The sequence below is a fragment of the Cyrtonyx montezumae genome, unplaced genomic scaffold (genome assembly GCF_038088225.1).
Source record: "Cyrtonyx montezumae isolate F1298 unplaced genomic scaffold, pur_monq_1.0 scaffold_50, whole genome shotgun sequence".
Taxonomy (NCBI): Eukaryota; Metazoa; Chordata; class Aves; order Galliformes; family Odontophoridae; genus Cyrtonyx; species Cyrtonyx montezumae.
The window spans coordinates 637,709-658,317 of record NW_027072057.1 but is presented as its reverse complement, the minus strand read 5'-3'; the positions used below and the strand labels follow the sequence as shown (position 1 = coordinate 658,317).

The following is a 20,609-nucleotide window of genomic DNA, read 5'->3' as shown; positions in this document are numbered from 1 at the left end:
ATCAGAACAGAATGAAATATTATTTAATAAAATTGTATATTTGTGTAGTCTTAGTGATCTTCTCTAATAAAAAAATAATAACTCCATTAATGTTTCAAGGAAGTCTTAGTGTTGGTAAAGCAGATTCAGTGTCCTAGTTCAGAAAAAAACATTGTTACAGGTTTTGCATTGCTCTGATTTTTAAGCAGACTCTGCCTGATGTATCTTGCTGAAGCTCAGAAAAGTGAAGATGTGTGCCCTTGTTTGCTGGAGATGTGCTGTTTTGATGAGTTAAGGAGCTGTGGGAGGAGGTGAGCAGGCTGCATCGCACCAAGGATGATGAAAAAGAGACTGACAGATAACTTGTGGATAGACGAGTGCCTGAACCCCAATATGCACAGAAGAAAGAACAGCTGGAGACACTGCTTGCTGGAGGCTCATGGGACTGGGAATGCTGAGTGCTTGTGGCTTCCATTGAGAAGATGGCTCTTTCCCCATTAGCAGATCTTCAACTGCAGAACTGGTTTGGCATTGGGCAAGGAGTTAGATGCTCTATCTGGGGTGAGCTCAGAGACTGCAAATCCTGAAATATGCAGTAGCACCAGTTTGTGACGGCAGTGGGAGGCTTATTCCTTCAGGGACTGAAGGCTGTTTTCTGGTGATCTGATAACATATAGGGATGTTTGCACTCTGTTGAGGCATTGCATGTAAGGTGTTTCAGGGAATCTGCTAAAGTCTGTCCTGCCCTCTAGCTACTATCCCCTGCTGATTATCCATGTGGACACCAAATATACTACTGGGGAGGACTTGAGCATGTCCAGAGTTCTGCCAGAACTCTGATTTGTGGGGGAAGGTGTAAGACATAGAATCACACAGAATCATAGGTGTTGGAAGGGACCTCTAGAGATCGAGTTCAACCCCCCTGCCAAAGCAGGCTACCTACCCCAGGTGTTTTCCTTGACCTTACAGGAAGAAAGTCTGGGTGAAGAGCCTGGATGCTGCAAGCAACACTTGGTTTTGCATAGCTGGCTTTGACAACTTTAGCAGTCTTTCAGCAGAAGGCCACAAAGATGGTCATGGGGCTGGACTACATGTGGTATAAGAGTCTGAGGGAAAAGGGTTTGTTCTACAAGCACAGAAGGCTTCAAAGGGACCTGAAGCCCTCAGATACCCACGGTATATAGAGCAGCATTTTGGTATTTACAACAATTATACAGAGCTGGGCTTTTTAAACTGGTGTATGGTGGGACATGAAACACTAGACAGAGGTTCAGAAAAGAGATGCTTGGACTGGATGTAAGCAGAAACTTTTCCACTATGAAGACATCAAGAGTGACAAAGTCTCCCCAGTCTTTCTCCTTTGAGACTTTCCAGACCGGCCTTGGTAAATCTCTGAGAAAAAAAATCTCTGGTCATACCTCGGACACGATCCTGCTTTGTGAAGTTGGACCAGAGACCTCCTAAGGTCTCTTCCCACATGAGTAATCCTCATTCCCTCAAAACTGAATCTTATGGGGAAATATTTGGAATTTCTCCTTCAAAAATAATTTTCTCCTATCTCATGCTTATTTCTGAATATTTCTAATACCAAATGGGCCTTCATTTTCAAGGTTCAAGATTTGTTTCCTCTATTCAGTAGCAGAAAATCCCTGTCGTCAGCCTGTATTTTCCTACAATCATCAGCTCCTGTCCTGTAACAGTATCTCAGGGTATAGAATTTAAGCATTATCTCCTGTAGAATTAAATAGGAAGTACAGTCTGCTAGCTTTAGAACAGTTAATTCATGGTCATTGTGCACCATTACTTCATTCTCACAAACTTTAGAAGGATCAATGCCATTGTATTCTCCTTCTCTAATTTGGTATTTATCCTTTTCCCAACTTCTAAACACCTAAACACAAACAAAACAAACCCAAGATGGCATCACTAGGCAGTGGATGGGCTGGACCGAGTCCTGCTAGCAGACACTTCATTGCAGAGAGCACTGTGGAACTTGCAAAAAGATGTCAGTTAGGCATTTATACCATCAAATATTGTGGCGTTTATACTGCAGACCCAATCAAGTGTGATGGATATGACATCTTAATAAGATGTGCTCAGAGGTCCATACAGACAAAGCTACAATTATGCTGGTTACTCAGAGTGAAGCAAAAGTTTGTGACAGAAATAGGCACTTCCAGGATGCAATTTATGTAATCCTAAGGTTTGCATCAGACAAATCACAGACTCCAGACACCTGTTCCTTTCCACTGATTACAAGTGTTATGGGAGGTAAAGAATAAGAGCTGCTGCCATCTAAACTAAATGTTGCTTTTTTATGTAAAGCCATTGCCCCTTGTTCTATAACTACCATCTCTGTTAAAGCTTTATTGTAGGCCTCTTGACATACTACAAGGAGAAATGAAACAAAGCGTTATATTAAATAAAACATTTCTCTAGGGGATAAAAACAACTCAGAAACGTCAGTGGAGAAATCTTGTTCTCAATACAAAAACAAACAAACAAACCCAAAGGATTATTGAAAAGTGTGACCCATTTCAAAGGTCACTTAAAAGGTCATTTAATCCTTCTTTTTCTCCAGGCAGGATAAGCCAAAGCTACATTGCTTTTTTACAGATGCTTCATTAATCTGTTCTTTAATGCCTCCAAAGATAGGCATTCTAAAATTTCTTAATTTCTTAGACAATTTTTTCTTAATGCTTAACTATTCTTAGTGGAAAATTCTTACCCTGTAAATCTCCTTTTCAGTAATTTTAGCACTTGGTCCTACAACAAGAGAATGGGAGAACAGTTCTATCCTCTTGACAACATATTTATGCATTTTAATAGTGTTTAGGTATAACTTTCTTTTCCTTCCTAGTTTCAAAATCTCTTGATGTTATTCCCACCATTTTCCCTTTCATTCCTTGAAATGTTCCAAGTTTTTAAAATGTCTGAAATCAGCAATGAATTTCTGCTGATATTTAGGAAGTGCAAAAAGGAGCAAAAATATTATTCACTTATTTTAATGGTAAATCTACCTGGCTCTACAGAAAAGGACAATGTTAATACATGTTCAGCTTTGATGTCCAATTCCCTGAACCTTTTCTGGAGAAACTGGGGCAATTTACTCGGCACCTGGCATGATGGCTGTAGGTGGAAGCAGCCTGTCTCTGAGGAGTAGGAGGATTCTAGCTGAGGAACTGGGACTTATTGACAGATCTTTAAACTAGGTATGAAGGGGGAAGGGAATAAAATGAGGGCTGCTGAGGCTGAGGGGGTAGTTCAAGGCTCAAGACAGAGCTTGCTGGGTGAAGAGAGTGGAGTTCCTAGGCATGGTGAGAGGCAGGGGGATGCTGCTTCCCTTAAGTGTCTGTACACTAATGCGCACAGCATGGAAAACAGGAAGAGTTGGCGATCTGCGTATGGTCACAAGGCCATGATCTCACTGTGATCACAGAGACGGGGTGGGACAGCTCTCATGTCTGGAATGTTGCCGTGGAGGGCTATGTGCTTTTTAGGAAAGATCGTCTGGCAAAGTGAGGTGGTGGAGTTGCTCTATTTGTGAGAGAGCAGTTAGAATGTATTGAACTCCACTTGGGGGAGAATGATGTAGCAGTGGAGAGCTTGTGGGTGAGAATCAAGGGGCAGGCTGGTAAGTGTGACATTGTTGTGGGTGTGTACTACAGGCCCCCTGATCAGGAAGAGGAGGTTGATGAGGCCTTCCATAAGCAATTAGAAGTAGTGTCACATTCCCAGGCACTGGTGCTTATGGGGGACTTCAATTGTCCAGATATTTGCTGGATGAGCAACTTGGCCAAGCACACACGGTACAGATAGTTCTTGCAATGTGTTGAAGACAACTTTCTGATGCAGATGGTGGAGGAACCGACACGGGGAGGGGTGTTAATGGATCTCATTCACACTAACAAGGAAGGACTTGTGAAGGAAGTAAAGGTTGGAGGAAGCTTGGGTTGTAGTGATCAAGATTCTGAGTGGAAGGAGCAAAGCAAAAAGTAGGATTGCTACCCTGGACATTAGGAGAGCCAACTTTGATCTCTTCCAGAACCTACTTGGAGATATCCTGTGGGCTAGGATGTTAGAAGATAAGGGGGCCTTTGAGAGCTGGTCAGCATTTAAACAGCTCTTCTTCCAAGCTCAGGATCACTGCATCCCTTTGAGCAAGAAATCAGGAAGGGGTGGCAGGAAACCTGCATGGATGAGCAAGGAGTTCATGCGCAAACTCAAAGGGAAGAAGGTCCATGAAATGTGGAAAAAGGGTGTTGCTACCAGTGTACTTGCGTACCTTTCTGGTGCTGCTTTTGAGAGCTTACAATATACATCGGGTGTACACCTTACTTTCTCAGGATCACAGTCCCAGTGTGTATTGTTAGGGATGAAATTGGGATCATACAGCATCTCTACTACAGCTGTTTCTCTCAAAATTTGGATGCCTTTCTCCATGGTATTCCATCTTTCCACCGTAGGCTCCAGATCATTTTTGTAAGGATGTCTCTCCTTTACAGCCACTAGTACTCGTTCCCAGAGGGTAGCAACTCCACTCAGACATCTGCTAATCTCTCTGTCGATAGCTGGGTCTTGAGCAATGTTTCCCAGTTGGCGGGCTTCATTGCCATCTAGGGACATGCTGCTGGCACCATTATCCCAACACTGCAGCAACCAGGTGACAACAGATTCACCCAAGCGCCGTACAAACTCCTTTCTTGAACCTTGGATTTCAGTCATCTTTAGGGGTCGACGAATAGTGGTAACAGTGATTTCTTCATCATCACTGTCCTCTCCATGTCTCTCACCTTTCTTAGTGGCCTTTTTAGGTGGTGGTGGTGCTGAGGAGGGCCCCTCACCTGGATCTTCCTCTTCTTTCTCTGCTTCCTCTTCTTTCCGTTCTAGGCACGAGGACACCCGTTGTCATGGTTTTATGATTTTTGGTACTGGTATTCCACATCATAACATCATGTAGTGCATTTGGAGTTAAAGAGTTAATGCTCCAGCTCCGTGGATCATCGATAGTTCCAGGTATACCTGTCTCAGAAGAGAAGAACTACATTCCCCAGAGGACTGTGTGATGCTTTGCGTTTTTATGTGTTTACGCTCAGAGGGAAAGATAAAAGCTGTCTGCGGTCACGGGACTCTCTCTTTGGGATCCACTCAGCAGTGGGTGCTCGCTGCCATCCGCCTTCAGCGTTAGCGTAAGGCCTTCGGTTTATCGGACACTTGCTCATTTTATTTGATTTATTAGCTTTAATTCCAATTATAGTGTATTATGTTGTGTTATTTTGCTTTCCTATATCTATTTAGTAAATCAGCTTTCCTCCTCAGATCGTTGCTGCTGTTTTGTTTCTAGACCCATCTCCCTTTTCCCTTATCCCTTTCCCCCTTCCCTTTTCCTAGGGTGTGGGTCCGTGGGTCCCCCGCACCAATCATCACGGAACCGGGCCGAACCTGCCCGTAAACTGTTGACATTTTTGGCGCCCAACGTGGGGCAAAATCAGCTGCCTTAGACGGGCAGAGACATACTCTTAGAACGAATCTCCTTTTGCTCTCAGAAAGAGCTTCGTTAGCTTATCTGTACTGCAGGTGCTGTACGGCAAAACACGACCTTGAAGTCTGGGTGTACTGCCAGTTGTTCTGGGATATTTGTAAACTTTTTTGGGTGCTGCCAGCTTGTTTTAGAAAAGGAAAAAAAATGCTTTCTCTTTTTAAACTGCTCTTAAAGGGACTGCATTTCATCGGTTTTTCCCTTGTAATGCTCAGAACATACTGGGACTTAATTAAGTTTGCCAGTCTGATCCATGGAGCTTGGTCTCTATATGATAAACTGAAAACACTGATGGACATACCTACCTGGCTTTTGTATACGATGTGGCATTCAGTTCCAGAGGGAGTAACTCCAGATGGAGTTGCTAACTCTATGGAACTTGTGATTTTTAAACAGACTCCAGGCCTCTCCTTTGAATTCATTATTCATTTTCTAAATGCCCATCCAATGCTTGTACTGACTGTGGTGTCAGTCTCCCTGAACGTACTCTTCATCAGTATCTGTATTTATAATACTTTGAGAAAGCTTTCCCCAGAGCCAGAGAATCCTGACTGGCAGGGATTTTTGAGGGACTTAAGAGAGACTTTAGAGAAATGGGCATCATCGGTGTCATGGAATTTTTCTCCTGAACACGTGCAAGATCCTGAGAACTTAAGCAAATATTTGAGACAGGAATGTTGAGGCTCAGACAGATCTGAGGAGGCCCAAATTATTTGGGGTCTGGCTTATGCTTACCAGGCCTTATTCAATACTATCCCAGATAGGCATAGAGTCTTTGAAATAGAGCAAGAGTCTCCGAGCCAAAAGGGACAGTCTCCTGATCCAGAAAGAGAGTCTTTTAGCTGACAATCAGACTCTCCAGTCCAATCTAGATGCTCTCCAAACTGAGCGAGACACCCTCCAGACTGAGCGAGACGCCCTCCAGACTGAGCGAGACAACTTCCAGTTCGAAAGAGATGCCCTCCAAACTGAGCGAGATGCCCTCCAATTTGAACTCAACAACCCTCAGTCTCAACAAGATGGTCTCCAATCTGAGCAAGGTGCCCTCCAATCTGAAAAAGATGCCCTCCGGTTTGAGCGAGATGTCCTCCTGTCTGAACAGTACTCCTCCAGAATTGAGCAAGGTCCCTACCAGCCACAATAGCCCCTGCCCCCCAGCCAGGTGGGGGAAAAGGATAATAGAGTCTATTGGACTGTGTGGATTCAATGGCCTGGCACATCAGAACCACAAAAATACTGGTGCACTGGTGGACACTGGTGCATAGTGCACTCTAAGGCCCTCGAGTCACCAAGGGACAGAATTAATCTATATTTCTGGGGTGACTGGGGGTTCCCAAGAGTTAACCATGTTGCAGGCTGAAATAAGCCTCACTGGTAAAGACTGGCAAAAGCATCCTATTGTGACTGGCCCAGGGGCTCCATGTATACTTGGTATTGATTACCTCAAAAGGGGATATTTTGAAAATGGAAAGGAATATTTTGAAAATGAAAATGGAAGGCCAGAAATAGAAAACAGACACCCGTTTCCATTTCTGGCCTTTCACAGGGGCAACCGACATTGATGGCAGAGCTTCCTGTGATTGGTCAGGTCTAACTTCGAGGTTTCCATTTTTGCTTTGGACGTCGGTTTGGAAACCATTTCTCTCCAGAATATCATTTATAGCTCAATAAGCACAAGCCAAACCCCAAACAATCTGTTCCTTCTCAGATCTTTCTGAGTTACATGACTCCTTACCTAAACACTCACTGAATTTCTCAGGATCCCACAGGTGATCAAGATCAAAATTTCATAACACCGGGGGTCCCCACGCTTCTAATTTCTTTCCTAATTTTTTCCACCTTCTCTGCCATTCAACACTCTCTGGTTTGAGGAAGGCTTCCTCCACATGATGTAAATTACTGTTGCAGAGAGTGCATGCAGAAAAACAGATAACACAGTTGCCAGGCTGGCATCCTGAATATAGGTAAAGACCTGAAAAGAGTACCTGGAAACCAACCAAATGCCGTATAGTCTGTCACATTAGCCAAGGTGTTTAGGCAGGAGGCAGGTAACCCCATCAGCACACTAAAGTCGATGTATGCTGATATGACTCTAGTGCTGAACATGAGCTTAAAAAAAATGCCAGCATGCTCTATGGCACATGAAAACCCCTAGTCCACTTAGCACCAGTTTTACAATAGAGTACAAATACTGTTTTGCCCTCATTCTCCACCAATAATTGTCACGGTGTAATCCATGACAGTGACCAAAGGAAAATTGAGAAGGGAGAGAGAAAGGAAAGAAAAAGAAAAGAAAAAAACCTGTACCATCAGTGGCCAAGCGGTCACCAGAGCAGAGCTGTGCGCTCCAGGGGAGGGGGAAAAAAAGGGAAGAGATGGGTCTACAAAAAAAAAAACTAAAAAAACAAGGGCACAATTTGAGAAGGAACGGTAACTTTACTAAATCTAATAAAATTGAACAGTTGAGAGAGAGACAGTTTCCAAAACAAAAACTGGGAGCTTACCTTAGGGAGGAACCGCAGGGGAAGCACACCTGCTGAATTTCCATGACAGCTGACAGAGCAGCGGCCTGGCATGGTGTGGAGCTCCGCGCCTCTGCTGCTCCCCAACAGCATTAACTAATTAACTGCCTGCATGATGTTCTGATGTGGAATAATGGCATCAAAACCACAAAACCACAATAAAGGGTCTGACCACTTGGGAAGAATATAGAAAGGTTGTCAGGGCCTGCAGGGATGCAACAAGGAAGGTTAAAGCACATCTGGAAGTGATTCTGGCAAAAGTGATAAAGGATAATAAAAAAGGCTTCTTAAGTATGTTAACAGTAAGACTAGGGAGAATGTGGGCCCCCTACTAGGTGAGGGTAACGGGAGATGCTGAGAAGGCGGAGATACTGAACGCCTTCTTTGTTTCTGTCATCAGTGAAAAATCTCTCCCTCAGGAATCCCAGACCCTGGAGGTTAGTGAGAGGGTCTGGGGAATTGGAGACTTTCCTTTAGTCAGGGAAGAGGTGGTCCGTGAGCACCTAGGCAATGCTAATATTCCATGGGATCATGGGACATTATCCATGGGACCCGATGGGGTGCATCCACGGGTGCTGAGGGAGCTGGCGGAGGTGATTGCTGAACTGCTCTCTATCATCTTTGAGATGTCTTGGAGAATGGGGGATGTGCGCGATGACTGGAGGATAACCAATGTCACTCTGGTCTTCAGAAAGTGCAAGAAGGAAGATCCGGGTAATTATAGGCCAGTCAGCCTCACCTCTGTCCATGGAAAGGTGATGGAACAGCTTGTGCTGGATGCCATCTCCAGACAACTGGAAAAAAAGGAGGTTATCAGGAGTAGCCAGCATGGGTTCACCAAGGAGAGGTCATGCTTGACCAACCTGGTGGCCTTCTGTGATGTTGTCACTGGTTGGGTGGATGTAGTCAACCTTGATTTCAGCAAGGCATTTGATACTGTCTCCCATGACATCCTTATAACAAAGCTAAGGAAGTGTGGGATAGACAAGTGGACAGTGAAGTAGGTTGAGAACTGGCCGACTGGCAGAGCGCAGAGGGTTGTCATTGGCGGTGCAGAGTCTGGTTGTAGGCCTGTAACCAGCGGTGTCCCCTAGGGGTCTGTGCTGGGTCCAGCCTTGTTCAACATCATCAATGACCTTGATGAGGGGATAGTGGCCACCTTCAGCAAGTTTGCTGATGATATGAAGTTGGGAGGATTGGCTGACATGCCTGAAGGCTGTGCTGCCATTCAGCAAGACCTGGACAGGCTGGAGTTTCCTGACAGGCAGTCAGAAAACAGATGAGGTTTAACAAAAGCAAGTGTAGAATCTTGCACCTAGGGAGAAATAACTGCATGCACCAGTACAGGCTGGGGGATGACCTGCTGGAGAGGAGCTCTGTAGAGAGGGACCTGGATGTCCTGGTGGACAGCAGTGTGCTCTCATGGCCAAGATCATGGCCAGCAGGTCAAGGGAGGTGATCCTCCCCCTCTACTCTGCCCTGGTGAGGCCTCATCTGGAGTACTGTGTCCAGTTCTGGGCTCCCCAGTATAAAAAAGACAGGGATCTCTTGGAAAGAGTCCAGCAGAGGGCCACAAAGATGGTGAAGGGCCTGGAGGATCTCCCCTATGAAGAAAGGCTAAGTGAACTGGGTCTCTTTAGCCTTGAGAAAAGAAGACTGAGAGGGGACCTGATCCAGGTTTATAAATATCTGAGGTGTGGGGGACAAAGTGGCAAGGCCAGACTCTTTTCAGCAGTGTGTGGAGACAGGACAAGGGGAAACGGACAGAAACTGCAGCACTGGAGGTTCTGCATGAATGTGTGCAAGAACTTCTTTACGGTGAGGGTGACGGAGCACTGGCACAGGCTGCCCTGGGGGTGTGGGGTCTCCTTCTCTGGAGATATTCAAGACCCGCCTGGATGCCTACCTGTGTGACCTGGTGTAGGGAACTGCTTTGGTAGGGGGGTTGGACTCTTGAGGTCCTTTCCAACCCCTATGATTCTGTGATTCTGATTCTATGATTCTTAAATCTTGCATTCCTTGGCAGAGAGATCCAACTGTCACAGAAAGGAATATGCATCTTGATTCCCAGTATTATTAGATGCTAGAATTATAAACTCTAAGTCTCCTTCCTGTGGCATTTTGAATAACTTTCTACGCTTCACATCTGTTTAACACTAATACTATTTCATACTTGCAGAGAGTGACAACATCTTTTCTTCTTGTAACAAAACTCCAATATCAATGATTCAGTGTTTTTTCTAATCTTGTCATTTTCTCATGGAAGTGAGAATTGCACTGTAGAATTTAGATGACTAATTACGCATCACAAACAGGAGTATTTGTTGTCAGCATTTACATTCATATGATTGTGGTAAAAGATTCGGAATGATTCATGATACATTCCCCTACAATTCCCTCAAAAAATCCTATAATCAAGTCTGTCAGGTTAATAAAATTGTGCCTCTGAAGGAAATGTAAGAGGTGATAACCTAAAATTAATAAGGTCTTGAAATTACTGGAAAAGATACACATCTACCTTATAAATACCAAAACTGGAAAGTGGTATGTGCCCCATATGTTACTTCCAATACACTGCTGCCCAGCATCAGCTTTTGGCTAATTATGAAATGTCAGCTCCCAAAGCCAGCTTGTGTGGAGACCTTTTCCCAGTACATGTGTGTGGATGCCTACCTTTGCAACCTGGTCTAGGAAGCCTGCTTTGGCAGGGCGGTTGGACTAGATGATCTCTAAAGGTCCCTTCCAGCCCATACAATTCTGTGATTATGTGATTTATATTTTAGAACAGTTACTATTTCAAATTGCAAGTTCTTTCTGATAATTTTAAAGCATATAATCATCATGGATTTCATACAAATTTTTTTTGTTTTGTTGTTGGTTGTTTTTTTATTTATTTTTTAGTATAAAGTTATTTGAAGACCTGAGAAGGGGAATTGAGATATTCCTAGGAACAACTGCAGCCAAAGGGAAGACAAAAATACAAATGCTTCATTGTACAGTGTAATTGATACTGTACCTAAGAGCTTCTACACGACTTTCCAGCCTGTTGAGCTAAACAGTCAAGCATATGAATCACATTGTAGATGCTATATTTACTTCTGAAGTCTCTCTGTCACAGCTGCAGGCTATACATAGCCATTCTCATGCAGGGCAAGGGCAAGCAGCCTCAACAAATGCAATCTTCTGTGAAAATCTTGAAGGACATTAAATAAACTCGCAATAAAAAAAATCATTGAAAAAAATATTTATCCAAACCAGGATTCTACAAAGTCATAGTAAGTGGGTTTTTTGTTTGTTTTTGTTTTTTTATTCTATATCTTTCAGAACAGGAAACATTTATATTATATGCTTTACTTGAAGTTAGTATAAAAAGCTTTTAATTTGTTTTCCCATAATAGCCACATAATAAGCTTAGTGTTTGATTTTATCCTATATTTTGCCAAAAGGCAACACTTGAACTAAAATTTTATTCTGTTTTTGTCAAAATAGAGTCATTTTTAATCTAGAAATCTAGATTTGATTAGAATGTGCAATAATGAAGAAAGCAGACAAACAAGCAAAATGACTTATTAACATATGTCAATATGAAACTGCTGATTGGAAGAAAAGATTTCCAAAGCTTCATGTCTTTGTTATGCTGTGATCACTGACTTTTTATGCATGGAAACATTGCTTTTGTAGATAAGAGTAACTTGAAAATTATGAGTTCATATTCTAATTATTTTTACTTGAATATGGATTATTGTTTTCCACAGATATGGGTATTCTTGCTGTGTTTGCCCTACCATTGCTTCTTCTAGGGATTAGTGGAATTATTTATATTTACCAGACAGTCATATGGCTAGTGTCCAAATCAGCAGTGCAAAACAAGGTGGTGGTGATCACAGATGCCATCTCTGGACTAGGCAAGGGTGAGTTATCTCTTTTCTTCTCAGTGTCAGAGAACATTATAATTTTTAAATGTACTTTTTAAATCTTGGATACAGGACCCGCTGTTGAACTTTTAGGAACTACAAAGCTTTGAATTTATTTAATTACATAGACTAGGGGGTTTTAAAAGCACACCAAGTGCTATTTTTAGCACATTGCTACTGTGAGATCTAATACCATAAGTTGTCGCTTTTATAGTAGGCAGCAAATCAACATAAACTGGTGTCACCTTACTCTGCTGCTTGTTCTTTTTAAGCCCTCAAAGGCTTCCATTTTTTCTGCCCCCTGTAACAGTTCTGACCCTTCTCTCCCTGCATATTGTGGTCCCTCTATTTCCTATGTTAATTCTCTTCCCTTGATATCCTTCAGGATCTCCAAAGGGATGTCTGACCATGTGTGATGATATGTTCAGTGTAAGAAAGGAAAGGACTAGTGACAGTTAATTTATTTTAGGCAAAAGCAAAATTCCTTTTTCCACATACTAGAATTTCTGGACAAATGGAGACATTGATCAATGTTTAAAAAGTAACAAAAATTTGATGAAGATGTTTTCAATTACTGAAACTTGATTCCTGGGCTTTTTTCAATGCTGTAGCTCAAAAGAGTCTACAGTTTCCCTTTTGCTGTTCACAAAACAATCTTGTTCATGAATTTTCTTCATAAATTTGCCCTGTAAAGTTTATAAGAAAATTACTGCTGTAGCTATCATAGTAAAGGAAATAATCTATTACAGTCACAACATGTTTCTATTCTAAAAGGAAATGAAAGAAATTTATAAAAGACAAATCAAACAGATTGAAAAAGCAAGAGTAATTGTAAGGTCATATACCTATTCTTTCAGTGTTGAATATGTAAATGACATACAAATTTAATTTAGGAACTAAATAAAAGGATTTCAAGGCTGAAAGCATTTTGAAGATAAATCATAAAAGGAAAAAAACCTTTTTAATTTTCAGTACTACCAGCACACACAACCCACTGCCAGCTAATTGTCTATCTGCACCTGAAGCAGATCTTCTGGTTTGAGTCAGTATATTCATTATGTCATGCCCATAGGCCTACTTGCAGTACATTTTATGTTCCAAGAAATTAAAGAAGGCAAGTGTGTACTTTTTTCCCCATTAGGAGGACTGTCTGGCACATTCCTGAACTGAGAACCACTGAGCTAGAATACATGCCCTAAGGCACCCTACGACAGCCAATGAATGCCTGCAAGATGTCCCTAAAGTGCCTGTGTTTTTAAAAGCTGTGGCGCATATTTTTAAAAGCTTTTCTCTGATCAAACTGACAGCTCAGTTAGCAGTGTATTCTCTCTTAATCATCTAGAGAAGAAAACTAGTGAGACATAAACTGTCCAAAAGCTTTGACCTGTTATTATATAATCTGGATTGAGTTAATCACAGCTCCATGGAGACTTAGACTAATGATTTGACTGCAGTTTTGTAGCCAATGCAAAGGTGTGAGAAACAGTAGCATCGACTGTCATTTTCTTTGAGTCACCAGTTTGAGAAAAGTATAATCCTAGCTCACTTGCATGTCCTTGACTGTATATGTAGAGAAAACAGTTCCAGCTTAGCATACACGGGAACATCTCAGTGGTGTTCTTAGGAAGGAATGCTATGTGAACCAGAAGTAGCTCAGGATGGTCCCCATTGCCTCCACTAAATCCTGGGAAGATCATGGGATTGACGAATGAAAGTTAAAGACACTTACACATGACACTAACGGTCTAAGTAAGAAAGACCTTTCTCCAGCTGCTATTTCATCTCATCTGTATGACAGTGGCTGGTAAGTTTCTATGTACCATTCTTTCTAAGAATTGTAGATGAGTTTTATGTACCTGAAAGTTTCATGAAGACAGTGCCCAGACCTAGCTTTGCTACATTCTGGGATTGGCTGGTATTTTGACATTGTTGTGGGCAACATGAGATTTTGTTCTGTAACGACATTATAAATATATTTTTTCCTCATTATATTGTATTTATAGGTGGAGACAGTTAAGGAAGAAAGACAAAAACTTTTTTTTCTTATTCAGACCCATCATCCATTAACTGTCATACTGTTCTTTTCTTAATTATATACCAAGACTAAACAGTATAATCATGCTATACCATTAGTTGTGGCGATTCCAACATAGTAAAAATATTCATAAAATTTCATTTATTACTCATTTGAAAAATTCTTTATTTCTCATATATTTTTATTCTTTCAAAATCAATGAATTTTAAATAAATGACTCAACGTCATTAGCAAAAATTGCCCCCCATTTCAATTAATGACTATAATCAAATTGCTATTATTGTATTATTTCTTTTGAAATTCTTTCTCTCCTAGAATGTTCTCGAGTGTTTCATTCAGGAGGAGCAAGGCTTGTGTTGTGTGGCAGAACATGGGAGAAGTTAGAAGCCTTATATGATGCTTTAATAAGTGTGGCAGACCCCAGTACAGTAAGTGTTTCCTCACTTCACTCTGAAAATGACATGTTGAGGTAAAAACCTTCTTCAAGTACAAAAAGCACTTTTAAATCTACTAAAATGAGGTATATGTGGAGCTTGATTCACTTACTAACAGAAATTTGGTCATCCACAAAATACACCCAACACGTTTCAGAGAGATATAGTGAGGAATAGTTTTGAAGAGCATGATGTCAAAAATATGTCAAAAATAAAATCAAATGGTCCTAAGTTGAACCTGGGCAAATCCCTACCCAAAACAACTAGAAATGCTGGTTAGATTGGTTTACCTGTTAATTCAGACACAGGGGATCCAAATTTTTCCATTTAATTGCATGAACTATCATCAATTTTTCTCAGTACTAGAGTGCTCAAGAAGTAGGAGATGGTTCTAAGGACTTAATTCATCTTAAATATTTCTACTACTTTGGGAAAGTTCCCGTATTGCAGGCTATGGGAACACGTAAGTACAAGTCCCCTTCCCTCATTACCACTGACTAAATATGCAAATAGACATGCAAGACCAGTAAAGACTTCTCTTTGCTGTCAAAGGTGGTTTTTTGGAAGGTGTTTTTCAGAGCACAAGTGGTCCTTAAACAAATCATATAGGCATTTGTCACCCTTTTTCTACAGTGAGCTTCATTCATCTGCATAAATAAAAGTATAGTGTTCATGCTAATCTGTGCAATCAACTAGGAAAAATCATTAAGACTAAGAAACCTGCATTACTTCAGCACAGTAAAAAGTGAAAATACTCACAGTTCATTCCACTAACCTGTAGCTGATAAAGTCTACATCTTTGCAAGAAATCATACATGTGGTTTGGATATTTACATGTTTACACACTGTTCCCACCTTCCGATTTCCCCTGTAAATTCAATTTTTCCTTATATATGTAAGTCACCTCTAAAAGCACTATAACATAGATTCTGTGAGCAGCAGATTTCCACTGAGTTCTGTTTATGAAATAAGAGATGACAGGAGTTGTCCTGTAGGTGTGCTTATGTGCATTTACTGGATACAGCTATTCCAACTTACTCTTCTCGAGGTGTTATATTTTATGCACGTACATCTGCATTTCAGAGTACAAGAATACCTATTACCAAGTTACACTCTTTTCAGAGTGAGTTAAAGAAGCAAATAAAGATTTTTGTAAGAATGATAAACCATTTTCTTCAGTTACAACGGTAAATTAATATTATTTTTTTTAAAGAGCAAATAGAAACAGTAAATAGAAATACATTGTTATATATCAGGAATCCTTTTCTTTTCTTTTTTTTTTTTTTTATTAGACATATACACCAAAGCTTGTTCTTCTTGATATCTCAGACATAGACTACATTCAAGATGCAGCTAAGGAAATCCTGAATTGCTATGGTTGTGTGGATATACTGATCAACAATGCAAGTATGAAGGTAAAAGGAGCAGTGCAGAGCATTTCATTGGAACTTGATAAAAAGATAATGGATGCCAACTATTTTGGACCTATAACATTAACCAAAGGTATTTTAATTTTTTTCCTGTTTTTCTGACACAACTCAAAGTTTGAGATCCAGACCACTGGCATTATTCTGATGCATTAGGATTTAACTTTGCCTTCTTCACATTCAGAATCAAGCCTGAAAATGAGTGGACTGAAATTGAACTGAATAAGATCAAAATCATGCAGCCTGGGCTTGGAAATATATTAGTAGGTGTTTGAAAAAATTTTTTTTAATATCTACTTATTATGTTTTCCTTATGGTGACTCCTTCAGTTCTATGATTGCTGCCTTTGTTACAGAGAAACCTTTTAAAAAGCTTCCAAGGATACAGATAATCTGACAATTAAAAATGATAATAATGTACCCAAATCTTTATGTAGAACCTTAGTTTATTCTGGAATACACGGGGTGAATGGAGCAGGCTTCGGTGAAATATGTCCAGAGATAAATAACTTTAGTATATAACTTCTCTATTGTTTCAGGGAATGTACTGAAATGCTTAGAACTAGGAATGCTGTAGATCCTGAAAAGTGCAGAATTAAGTCCTTAACACATTAACAGCTCATTGTGATGCACCAAAGAGCTGTGAAGCTTTGTCATTTGTTCATTGTGTCTGTTCATTTCTTTTTTTTTTTTTTTTTTTTTTTTGCTTTTTATTCCTGTACTTTGTGATTCCAAGAACTTCAAAATATAATTCCAATAATCTTGTTCAGCTTGCTGAGCATCTCAATTGTGAGATGAAGTGCTGCTTTGTGAGACAAAGATTTTTTGATTCTTCATGGTAAATTTTGGTAGCTTGGATGAAAGTCATCAACAGCGGACATAATGGTATTTGTTAATCGTCAAGAACTTGAGCTAGTAATGAGCCAATACTGTGGAAGTGTATCAAGACTCAGTGTATGTTTTTAAAACAACCAATCTAATATATCTAGCAAGAAGACAAGGTGCACCTCACAGTTTTACTTAGTTTAATTCATGGAAAATTTGTCTTCCTCTTTCATAGAGCAGAGTAGAAACAATAGAAAAACTTCATAATGTGTGTTGTCAGTATGAAAGTCTGTATGAGAACTATACTCCCTGGAAAAAAATGCCAGATCACTAAGATTAAGAAAAGGAAAATGGAAAATTACAAGTAACAGGAACCCACGTACAATCAAAGGGAGCTTCAGGATCTTGGGGCATGATGAAGGAGACAAGTCATGTTCTTCTCTATCCTTCCAGTAGCAGGAAACAATATTGACAGGAATAAGCAGACGAGTATATCTGAGGTTGGTTTCACTGGCAGATCTTTGGGTTTATCAATTACAGGATAACCTACATATTACCAGGCCTGTTTCCTGATGGAAAATACTTTTTTCAGAGGAGAAAAAGGATTTTTATGCAGGAGTTAGCAGAGTTAATCAGTAGGCTCCACAGGGCTCAACTTTAGAGGACAGTTCTCTTTAACATGTTCATAGATGACTTGGTTGAAGATACGCTAAGTGAGTTTGGAGAAGACACTACACTGGGAGGAGCTGTTGACTCCTCTGAAGGTAGAGAGGCTTTGCAGAGAAATATTGAAAAATTGAGGGATGAACAATCGCCAACTAAATTAATTTTAACAATACTAAGTGTCAAATCCTGCCCCGGGATGGGAGCAACCCTGGATATATATGTAAACTGGGAGATGAGAGATTGTAGATTATCCCAACAGAAAGTAACCTAGGGGTTATGATTGATAACAACTTGAATATGAGTCAACTCTGTGCACTGGCAGCCAGAAGAGCCAACCATATTCTAGAATGCATTAAGCATAGCCAGATGGGCAAGGAGAGGGGTTGTCACACTCTGCTCTGTGCTGAAGGGCAAGGCATAAGAGGAGTATCTGAGGTCCCTTGGTTTCTTTAGCCCAGAGCAGAGCAGGCTGAGGGGAGGCCTCATGGCAGCCTGCAGCTCCTCACAGTGGAAGCAGAAGGGCAAGCACGGATCTCTGCCGTCTGGTGACAGGATTCAAAAGAACAGTGTCGAGCTGAATCACGGGAGGATCAGGTGGGGGTTAGGGAAAGATTCTGCACCAGAAGGCGGTGTGCATGGGCCAGAGCTGCAGGATTCAGGCTGCTTTTGGACATCTCTCTCAACTGCTGGATTTGGGTGGTGCTGAATGCTGGCGTTCATAACTTCTATGGGTCCCTTCCAACTTGGAATACTCTATGATTCTATGATCTTAGTGTTCAATAAAATTCTTCTACCTATAGTTCAACTAGCATTTCTTTTCCTTGGGGATGTTAAGCTATTTTACTTACTCAGCTTTTTCTCTCTGTTTATTTTTCCAGCCATTCTTCCCAACATGATTTCTAGAAGAACTGGCCAAATAATCTTAGTCAATAGTATTCAAGGAAAAATAGGAATCCCATTTCGTGCAGCTTGTAAGTCATACATTCATTTATAACGTACGTTTTTGTGATTCATAAATAAAACAAAAAATTCACAATATTTTACTGAAAAAATGTTCAAAGTCAAACACAAGAAGAAATAGTTAAAAATACTGTGAAGCGTGACTTCTGCATGTGGTGCTTGAGAATAGGTAGATATCATATGACAGCAAATTTTTAAAATTCATGTGTTCAAGGAACAATAAGCCTGTAGTTCTAATATCTTGTGGTGGTTTCATAGTGATAGACAGCTTAAGCTTCACCACAACTCTCTCTCAACCACAACCCATCCTCAAAAGAACAGGGAGATTGTACAGTGATGTATGGTGAAAAGAGGCTCATAGGTTGAGATAAGGAGTGGCTTAATATATTTTAAATATTAACTTCATAAATATAGTTTATAAAATGTTTTTTAAAAATACAATTTTATAAATATAAACTTTACTATTGAAAACCTATAGAATTGTTGCTGCAGGGCCAAGGCAGAATTTATTTGCAAAACATGAGACTCATCTTCCAGAAACAGCTATGTATTTCACTGCATTTTACTAATGTGTCACAAACTACAGCATCAGATGCAGTGGACACTCATTTCATAGACAGGTGACTATCTAACCAAAGGTGTTTTGAAACTGTAGAGATAATAAAGAAACTACTCTTAACCCAGGCCTTAATATTTATGATAGGGAAATCCAGACATATCTTTTTTCACATGCATATATATATCTTATGTAAAACCTTCCTGTAAACTCTTCTTTTTGTCTTAAATATGTCAAACGATAATTTAACTGAGTAAAGTTATTCACCTTTCTATTGTCTTTGTTGGATAATCATTCCCTGATAAATTTTCTAAATGTTTTTGTTTCATGGAATTCCACCATACATCCAAATCTATACATTCTAACACCAATGTGTTTTTTTTTTCTTTTAGATGCTGCTTCTAAACACGCTGCTGTAGGCTTTTTTGATTGTCTTAGAGCAGAAATGGAGGAATTTGATATTTTTGTCAGCACTGTCAATCCAACCTTCATCTGTTCATATCATCATCATCCAGCACCTGGCAATTGGGAGGAATCAATTTGGAAATGTAAGGTTTGATGTAACAAGACAGATGTTGGATGAGTTCCATATAGACGTATGGAAGCTTTTTCTAGGGAGAAGAAAAGAGCAAAAGGAAAAAAATGGATATGACATTAAGATGAACTGCTAAGGGGAATAAACAAAAACAGAGATTGCAGTAATCAGATGAATATGGTAAAAAGAGAAGGCATGTGGAAAGGAACATCATGTGAGAAAAAAATACAGCATGACATGGAGAATGGAAGTTGAGAGAGCATGAAAGGTCCAAGGGAGATTAAAGTTTTAATCAGGTTGCTTCTTCCCTTAGGGAAAGATCTTAGAGTGGACAGTCAGGAAACACAGAAGGGAAAGGAGGAAGTAAGGAAATGAAAGTGTTTGTGAACTTATCTGAACTGATGCACTAACTGTCTATCCTCACAACAGTTCTCTAAGGTGTGCCTGCCTGTTTGTATTTCTAATTCCTCTCTCTTTGATTCACAGTCTTTTTCAGAAAGATGACTTATGGTGTGCACCCAGAAGAGGTGGCAGAGGAAGTCTTGCACGCAGTGAGCAGTAAGAAGCAGGAGGTACTTGTGGCCAACCCTATCCCCAGAGCAGCAGTTTACATTCGCACCTTCTTCCCCGAAATATTTTTTGCCATTGTTGCCTCAGGGATTAGGGAAAAGCTGAAGACAGAACAAGAAAATTGATTTTGTTTTCTTCTCCCTGTTTATGACCTGAAAAATGTTTATGACTGAAATATTATTGATTTCTGCTACCAGTATGGGTGGAATAAAGCAGGAGACTGGTACCTCAAACCTGCCTGTGTCTCAGTGTTTCAGTACCTTTGGCACCCAATCATCTGTGAGATTTCCACTCCTCTGCTGGACTTAGTAAATATGACAATGGAAAATCTGACATGAATTCCATCACTGTTGTAAGAGAGCAATTCTCAATCTAAATGGGCAGGTCAAAGCTCTGGGAACTTGTAACAACTTAGCAGAATAATCCATCATTGCTAGGATTGATGGGGACTTACACGACTGAAGGGATGGGGAAGGAGGGAGACGTGGGAGACAGAGGTATAAAAATCAATGGGAAATGGTGTTGGAGCTCCATCATGTTGTTGTCCAGATAGAATTTTTTGTAAGTATTTGCAAATGGATATTCAAATATTGACCCTCAAATAGAGCTTATCTAATTCAATATCTCATCTGTGATAGGACCCTGGAA

The 20,609-nt window shown here is 40.4% G+C and overlaps 1 protein-coding gene across 2 annotated transcripts; it reads left to right on the top strand.

The window, feature by feature from the left end:
* Positions 1 to 11,199: 11,199 nt before the first annotated feature.
* Positions 11,200 to 20,185, top strand: DHRS7C (dehydrogenase/reductase 7C). Of its 2 annotated transcripts, none has more exons than XM_065748620.1 (7): positions 11,200 to 11,315; positions 11,796 to 11,951; positions 14,305 to 14,417; positions 15,716 to 15,926; positions 18,219 to 18,311; positions 19,249 to 19,404; positions 19,878 to 20,185. In XM_065748620.1, exons 2-7 carry the CDS (start codon positions 11,798 to 11,800, stop codon positions 20,084 to 20,086), a joined length of 936 nt encoding a protein of 311 aa, XP_065604692.1. In that variant the 5' UTR covers positions 11,200 to 11,315; positions 11,796 to 11,797; the 3' UTR covers positions 20,087 to 20,185. The 2 variants fall into 2 exon arrangements, with proteins under 2 accessions (XP_065604692.1, XP_065604693.1); XM_065748621.1 differs by lacking the exon at positions 11,200 to 11,315 and adding an exon at positions 13,647 to 13,758 and having other exon boundaries at positions 11,904 to 11,951.
* Positions 20,186 to 20,609: the final 424 nt, after the last annotated feature.